General features: G+C 36.7%; 1 protein-coding gene across 2 annotated transcripts; it reads right to left on the bottom strand.

The window, feature by feature from the left end:
- Nucleotides 1-237: 237 nt before the first annotated feature.
- Nucleotides 238-2,743, bottom strand: LOC111019580 (zinc finger A20 and AN1 domain-containing stress-associated protein 8). 2 transcript variants are annotated; one of them, XM_022295979.2, is made up of 3 exons: nt 2,588-2,743; nt 2,412-2,456; nt 238-1,064 (listed from the first exon to the last, which is right to left on the bottom strand). In XM_022295979.2, exon 3 carries the CDS (start codon nt 1,008-1,010, stop codon nt 492-494), a length of 519 nt encoding a protein of 172 aa, XP_022151671.1. In that variant the 5' UTR covers nt 1,011-1,064; nt 2,412-2,456; nt 2,588-2,743; the 3' UTR covers nt 238-491. The 2 variants fall into 2 exon arrangements, with proteins under 2 accessions (XP_022151671.1, XP_022151670.1); XM_022295978.2 differs by having other exon boundaries at nt 238-1,023; nt 2,588-2,742.
- Nucleotides 2,744-8,662: the final 5,919 nt, after the last annotated feature.

Below are 8,662 nucleotides of genomic sequence, written 5' to 3'. Positions count from 1 at the left end.
ATCTACCCCGACGAAGCGTCCTTGAACGAACGAGCGCAAAAAACTCTGAGTTACAATAAGCTTCTGATGAAAGTCTCACAGATCGAATGTGAACAAGCTGAACAAAAAGCAAAAGTGAGCCGGGCGGGATGGCTGCTAAGGTATAGATATAGAACTACTCCAAACTACTGACTGCAGAAGTAATGTTGAATGAAAAAGTGATAAAAGAAGCAGCAGATACCATTTAAAACAATGGCATAAAGAAATGCATAGAGAGTGGAATATCATTGCTAAGAAAACTTATAAATTCGATCGATCCGGGCACAATTAAGAAATCACACACTGAAGCCATCAAAGGAATCTTGGTCAGTCAGCAAGGACCACGATGTTCGAATTACGACGTCCATCCATCACGTGACTTTGGTGATATAGTTCCCTGGATGAAGATGCAAGGCATAAAAATAAGTATTTTCAGCACATAGGCATTGAAGTGGTGGGCAGGCTTCTCGACTTTAGATCTTATCAAGCTTCTCAGCCTTGACAACAGGGTTTTCCTTAGCAATGGCGTCCCGGGCAGCAGTGCGATAATCAAAATCACAGTTATGCTTGTCGGAGTAGCGATGAACAGCACAGAACAGGCTTCCACATGTGCAATTGAAGCCAGTCAGACCAACACGCTTTCGGCAAGTGCTGCAATGATTTGGATGCTCTTTCATGCTGACTTCACAGCTCTTGTTCAAGGAAGAAATGCTGGATGATTCTCTCGAAACTATCTTCGTCTCGGTTACTCCAGCCTGTACATCAATCGATTCTGCGACAACGAGACCCTTCCTGTTGCCATTAGAACTTCCATTCATAATGTTCTCAATAGATGAAGCTGCAAGTCTTTCCTGTTCTTGCTTGAGCAGCGCATCCTTGTAGCATTTAGAACACATGTTCATCGTCGATGCCCGTCCAAAGAAGCCGCAGTTGTTTATGCAAGGCATGGGACATTCCTGAGTTTCGCATCCCATCTGGTCATGAGACTCCATCTTCTTGAACCTCCTTAAAAATGAACAAACCACCACTCAACCCAAAAGTTTAAACTGATGGATTGGGTAAATTTAATTCATTTATATGGATTCTAACACTCCCCCTCACTTGTGGGCTTGGAAAAGCACATCAACCCAACAAGTGAAAATTATAATGAAGGGGGAGGAACAACAACGCAAGGGTTCAAACACATGACATCTCGCTCTGATACCATCTTAAAAATAAACAAACCACCACTCAACCCAAAAACTTAAGCTGATGAGTTGGGTAAATTTAGTTCATTTATATGGATTCTAACACTCCTAAAAGAGAAAGGAAATCATATATCCATTATAAGAACATAAAGCAGCAAAATAGTCCAATCCTAATGACCATCATCACAATAGATGATTAGCAATACGTAGAAAATAAATTGCACACATAACTGTGATAGAAACATACTTCTCTTTAAACTTTAGAGAGAGCAAATAGGCATCAATCCTTTCCATAAATTTAAAGGAAGAAGAAACAAGTTTCCGCTTGAAGTTTATCTTGTTTCTTGGTAAACTCTAAAAGGCCAACTTAGGCCACATTGTTCATTTTTAGTACTCTGTTTTAAAAAATAATGCTTGTAACCTAACAATCTTTTAGGTATATTTTTTACCTTTCTTAAAGATACGTTTGAAACTCAATCAAGTCTTGAAAGCAAAAACCAAGTTTCTAAAAACTACGGCTCCGTTTGATAACCATTATGATTTTCTATTTTTCAAAATTAAGATTGACTACTTTCACCAATGTATTACTTTATTTTGCATCTAACTTTTAAAAACATTTTCAAAATCTAAGCTAAAAATTGAAAACTAAAATGGTAGTCTTCACAAACTTGTTTTGGTTTTTGAAATTTGACTAAGAGTTCAAATGTGTTTCTAAGAAAAGTTAAAACGTACCGAAGAAATTGTGGGGAAATCAAGCATAAAATTTTCAAAAACATAATACTAGAAACGAAACAGTTATCAAACCGGCCCTACTTTTTTCAATTTTCAAAATTTGGCTAAGATTTCGAAAGTTTTCAAAAAGTAGAAATCATGTTTAAATCATACATCCAAGCTCCAACGAATAATAGATCAGACAATATAAACTGTGAATGGGTAAACAAAACCAAATACAACATGCTCTAATATCCAACTAGAATGACTTTTTCAGAAAGAAAACACTAGTTCATCATAACTCTAAACAATAGGAATCCAGAGAAAATCCCAACAAAAAAAAAAATGAAAACAAACATTTTAGACAAACAAATCAGCTAAGAAAATCAGAACCCAATCCCCACTATTGCCCAAAAATCAACCCACCTGAAAAAGATGAACATAAAATTTACTCAAAACAGTCAATAAAGAGTAACCTGTTATGGGACAACTAACCTGTTTGTTCAGCCGATCTTGGGGTGGAAAAACAAAGCTCAAAACCTGCTTCGTCACAAGGAAAATGAAAACAAACAAAAAAAAAACGAAGAGATCAAGAACATGAAGAAATAGCCATGAACTAATCAAAATCAGAACAAAAACAAGAAATTATGACTTGGGAAAGTGAAACGCACACTAGTGGAAGGAGAAAACTGTGATAATTGATAGAATTTGCGACTGGAGAGGAGAAGTAATTGAGAGAGGAGAAGCAAACGAGGGTTGAGGGACATTTTTTGCGTGTATTTAAAACTTGCTTTGTTGTTCTAAATTTTGACAGTCTCTCACTTTCGCCAAAAAGGAAAAAGAAGAAAAGAAAAAGGAAATTTTGCTTTTTTTTACTTTCCCTCTGTCAACGAACGATTTCCACGGTCTATCGTCAAGTCTCAAGACTCTTTGACTCTGGGTTTTTGGGAACGATAATCCTTTTCTCAAGGCCATATGGGAAATTGGACTGAGTTCTCCCACGTCACCATTTTTAAAATCTACGTTTTCTAGATTTTTGCTGACATCGCTAATTTACTCTAAAAAACCATAAATCTCTTGGCCTTCTTTTTTTTCCTTTCTTTTTAACGAGCAGCCTCCATGATTTCGGTGACCTTCAGCAATCACCCGCGGGTGCATCAAAGTTGACAAGGGAGGTTGTTTGCTGAAGAAGGAAGTTCAATGAATGAGAAAGTTCAGCCTAACCATAGAGATGAGATGGGGAAGGAGATAAAAAGAGAGAAAGTTGAGCGAGAGAGAGAAAGTTGAGCGAGTGAGAGAAAGTTGAGATAAAATAACGTTTATCTAAATAATAATAATAAAATTTAGTTAATTTAAATGAAATCATAATCAAGATTAAATCCATCGAAACTAAATAAATAAATATTCGAAACAGTTTGGTCAAATTCAAATTTAAAATGAATTAACAAATAATTATAGATTAAAGATTCTTTTAATTAAAAATTTGAAAATTGGAATTCAAAAGAGAAAATTTCAATCTCTCCTCAATCTCCTTAATTTTAGTCTTTTGATATTCAAATTTAAAATTTAATCTAAATTTATTTCGTTAAATTTCTACTCAATCTGCTTAAATCTCATTTAATCTGTTTTAATTATGATTGAATTTCAAATTTTAATTTTAATTCACTTTGTATCTTCCCCCTATCATTACATGAGAGGAAAAAGAAAACAATGGCCAGAGCGAGAGCGAGATCTGGAAATCACTTCTGAAGCGATGGAAGATCGGAAAGAGATGTTTTTTTCGTAAAATCCAAGCGCAAAAAAAAAACAGAGAGAGAAGATGGAAGATTTGAAAGGGGTGTTTTTTTTTCCGTAAAACTCAAGCGAAAAAAGAGAATGAAAAAATGAGAGGTGTTTTGTAAAATCCAATCGAAAAAAAAAAGAGAAGAAGAAGGGAGAGATGGGAGAGAGGATGGGGAGAGAATGCATTGTTTTCAAATAAAAGATAAGTCGAGGGGTAGTGAAAGTAAATTGAGAAATTTGGCTGAATAGGCACTTTAAAAATTTTAATCACCCTCTTTAAAATCCATATTTTCTAGGCGTTTGTTGTTGCCAAATGACCATCATACCCCTCCTTTTATGTTTCTCTCCGTCCTATCTCTCATCCCTCCCCCTTCTTCTCTTCCTATTTTTTCTCTCCACCATCTCCCTTATTTTTCTCTGGTTATACAGAATCTTCCACTTTCTTATTCCTCCCAAACTATCCAAGGGAAGTTTAGATTTTTCAAAATATTTAGCAAATCTCGAAGAAGACGGTGATAAGAGAGGAGATGTTACTGATGCAAACGTGAAATCCACTGTCGAAGAAAAATATCACCGGAAAACGCCTGGAAGACAGAGGGAGAGAGCGAGAGATGAGGGGGAGAGGGAAGAATGGGAGAGAGCGAGAGATAAGGGAGAGGGAAGAACATGAGAGAGCAAGAGATAAGGGAGAGAGAAGAACGGGAGGGAGCAAGAGATGAGGGAAAGAGAAGAACGAGAGAACGAGAGGGAGCGAGAGATGAGGGAGAGAGGGAAGAACGGGAGAGAGCGAGAGGGAAGAGAGAGAATTGAGATTTCTAATTTAATTTAATTACTTAAAGAGCTATTTATAAAATGAATAAATTTCCTAAATTATTGAATTAATTTTGAAGGAATATTTACCAATTTATAAAGTGAATAATTTTAAATATTTTGAAATAAAATGTTGTTTATCTTATTTAACTAAATAATTATTAATAAAATTTGGTTAATTTAAATAAAATCATAAACAAAATTAAATCAATGGAAAGTAAATAAATAAAATGTTTGGTCAAATTCAAAATGCTTAACAAATAATTTAAGAGATTAAAGATTTTTTAATTAAAAATTTGAAAATTAGCGTCCTTAATTTTTGTGTATTCATATTCAAATTTGAAATTTAAATCAAATTTGTTTAAGGTTTTTTTTTCTTCCTTAAAATCTCTCCTTTAATCTTCTAATTTTAATTATGATTGGATTTCAAATTTAAAATTTAATTAAAAAAATTATTGAGTGTATCTTTTCCCCTTTCCCCTATTGTTACGTGAAAAGAAAAAAAGTAATGGCCCAGAGCAAGAGAGAACGAGAGAGAGAGCGAGAGGGAGAGTGGGAGAGCAGGAGAGAGAATGAGACAGAGAGAGCGATATAGCCCCGAAGCGAGATCTGGAATTTGAAATTGCTTCTGAAGCGATGGAAGATCTGAAAGGGGTGTTTTTTTTCGTAAAACCCAAGCGAAAAAAAAAGATGGAAGATTTGAAAAAGTTTTTTTTTCCTGTAAAATTCAAGCGAGAAAAGTTGAAAGTTATGTATAATCCAAACCAAAAAATTGAAAAGAAAAACCCAAACGATAAGAAAGTGGAAGATTCTGTATAACCAGAGAAAAATAAGGGAGATGGTGGAGAGAAAAAATGGGAAGTGAAGAATGAGAGAGAGGGAGAGAGAAACATGAAAGGAGGGGTATGATGGTCATTTGACAACAACAAACGCCTAGAAACCATGGATTTTAAGGAGGGTGATTAAAAAATGATACTGGCCTTTTAAAGTGCCTATTCAGCTAAATTTCTTAAGTAAATTGGCAATGTGGTAATGTCAGCAAAAGTCTAAAAAACATGAGTTTTGAAAAGGATGATTAAAAAACATAAAAGGTATGGGAGAATGCTTATTCCGTCCAATTTCTTCATATATATCTCTATCCCAAAATTTATGTTTTCTAACAAATGCTTACATTATTTTTATGTAAAAGTACGTATTTACCCTTCTTTCAATCACTTCTCCCTCCATCACTTTTTCTTCTCCCTGTTTTCCCATTCTTCCTACACTTATTATTCTTCCTCTTCCTTCTCTTTCTCCGTCCTCCTCTCCATTTCTTTCCATCAAAATTATGAACAATTTGTAAAAAAAAAAAAGGTTTCTGGGTTCTTTTTTCAATCAAAGTCGCTTGTGAAAAAAGAAGTTACATTTTGATTGAAGGAAAAAAAAGTAGATATATGCCCTTCTCTTGATCTCCTTAAAAATCGAAGTGAAAACAAAACTAAAATTTTCAAAATATTGCGCAATGGTCAGACGGAGATTTCAATAAAACCATCGAAAAAGTCTTATAGAAAAGTTTCGAAATCTTTCGATCGACCACCAGTCCAGTTCCGAGCTTCATCGACGACTCATCCAGTGTATTCGATAGAGTGGAAGGAGATTCTGACCGACAGCGAGAGGATTCCGACGATGGAGATGGGTGATAAAAGGCCATCAGATCTCTCCCGCCAAAATTCTGGCTCTCTCTCGCTGAAATTCTCGCTCCCACTCTCTTTTGTCCAAATTCTCGCTTACTCTCGCTAAAATTCTCTCGCTTTCGCTGAAATTCTCGCTTGTTTTTGTTCTTGTCGAACTTCTTGTTGGGATTATGGAGCCAAAACAGGAAACTCATATCCTATGAAGAAAAGGATTTTGCAACACTATTACCAATTCCTACCAGGAGTAGGATATTGTTGTCTTATAAGGATTACAATATTGTTTTCCTATAAGAATTAGGATATTTGGCATCTTATAAATAGAGCCTTTATGTTAAGGTTTCATTTATACATAATCCAAATAAAAGGGACTTGAGTGGTTGTGGACAGTGTTGAAAATGATTTTGTATCCCGTGCGTTTAGTGAGTGTTTTTATTCCTGTACCTAAGTATAGTGTGTTATAATACTTAGAAGCTAGGGGGCTTTTGTTGGAACCTCTAGGAGATATTTTTGGCGAGAGTTTTGTATTTCAATCCTTAAACAATTATTAGTGAATTACCCACATTTGAGTGGAAGACTGGACGTAGCCCTTAGTGGTGATCCAGTATAATTTGCTGTGTCGTTATTTTTGTGCTTTTACAGTTTTTTTCCTATTTTCATATATTTTGATTGTGTTTGGATATTTCTGTGGAAGGAGAAATTATTCAGGGGAAATTATTCAGGGTCAGTTAATTTCCCATCAAGTGGTATCAGAGCTGTAGGATTGCAGCATCATGGGTGACAGATATCAAGCACACCATTATTATGAAGGGGTCCTGAAGTTCAATGGGGAGAATTTCAGTTTTTGGAAGATACAGGTAAAGGATCTTCTTACGTGCAAGAAGATACATAAGACTTTAGGGCAGAGACCAGCAGAGAAGGTAGACAAGGATTGGAATGAGATGAATGAGCAGGCTGTTGCGAACATCAGAATGTCGTTGAATGTTTGTAGTCTGGTGGCGAAAGAGACTACAACGAAAGATTTGTTGAAGGCCTTGCAAGACAGGTATGAAAAACCTTCTGCCAATACAAAGATACTTCTATGGACGATGTATTTTAATATCCACATGGAGGAGGGAACCTTGGTGAATTCCCACATTAATGAACTCACCGATATCTTGAACAAGTTAGAAGGGATGGGTGTCAAGATTGACGAGGAGGTGAAAGCTATGAGGCTGTTGACATCTTTGCCTGACAGTTAGGAGACGATGAAGACCGCGGTGTCGAATTCGCTAGGAGAAAATAGCTTGAAATTTACAGCTATTTGTGATGCCACCATATCTGAGGAAGCCCAGAGAAAATTAGGGAAAATGTCTGCATCTACTTCAAGGACAGAAAACGAGGTTGAATCAGCTTTGATAACTCAGAACAAAGGGAAGGCAAAGATGAGTTACAATGGAAAGCAGCAGTAGAGATATAGTAGGGGTAGTAAGAGTTCTAGTAGAGAAGTGAAGTGTTTTTACTGCCACAAGAAGGGACACATAAAACGTTTTTGCAAGAAGTTTAAAGAAGATCTTGAGAAGGGGAACACTTCTGCAAATGTTGTAACAGAAGGAGAACAGATTATAGAGTTTCTGGCTTGTGTTCAGAGGAACATATCTGTAGACTAGTGGGTGGTAGACACTGCAGCATCAGCACGTTGCTTCAGACAGACGTTAGTTCTCATCTCTTACTGTAGGTGATTATGGGTCAGCGAAGATGGGGAATGAGAGTATCTCCAAGGTGAGAGGAATTGAAGATGTTTGTTTGAAGATAGGCGAATGGGCCGAGTTGGTGCTACAAGGCGTCAGGTATATTCCTAGCTTCAGATTTAATTTGTTATCTACAAGGAAGCTAGATGACGATGTCTACAACAGTGAGTTTAGTGGGGGTTGCTGGAAGCTCAAGAGGGAATCCAGGGTGGTGACAACAAGCCACAAGAGATCTTCTGTTTATGTGTTAGAGTTTTGGGTTGCTAAGGGTTCACTGAGACAGACTATGCACAGAGTAGCTGCAGATGATTCAGGGCGAGACCTTAGAGAATCAGTAGCATTGATGGCCATAACAGATCAGAATAATCTGCCATCAGCTCAAGTAAAAAGTTGAGAAGTACAGAAAAGGGAAACGGGTATTTGATAGGCCATCGAGTTCATACCTCAGTTGTCAGACGTTCAGGCGAGCTGGTGAAGTCGCATAGGCGAATTAGTGCATTGAATGATATAGTTTCTATTTCTAGTGTGGCAATAGACTTGGGTGGGAACGCCAAGTCATCAGGGGAATCTTCCTTCAGAGGTCGTTGGGTTCAATCGAGAAAGGAAGCGACGGGGACCACTTAGATCAAGTGGGAGTACGTGGCTATGTCTCTAAGTCTGAGGGACAAGACCACGTAGAGCTGCCAAGTCTGGGGGACAACATCTTTTGTTCCAGAAGACTGTACTATGAGTTGCAATTTCTCATCATTAGGCT

This window comes from Momordica charantia, assembly GCF_013281855.1.
Source record: "Momordica charantia cultivar OHB3-1 chromosome 1 unlocalized genomic scaffold, Mcharantia_2.0 BLBB01000001.1, whole genome shotgun sequence".
Taxonomy (NCBI): domain Eukaryota; kingdom Viridiplantae; phylum Streptophyta; class Magnoliopsida; order Cucurbitales; family Cucurbitaceae; genus Momordica; species Momordica charantia.
The sequence above is the reverse complement of the archived record's forward strand: the minus strand, read 5'-3'. Positions and strand labels throughout refer to the sequence as shown.

Excerpts from the sequence above, each read along its gene's own strand:
- LOC111019580 (XM_022295979.2), bottom strand. The coding sequence starts at position 1,010 with ATGGAGTCTCATGACCAGATGGGATGCGAAACTCAGGAATGTCCCATG.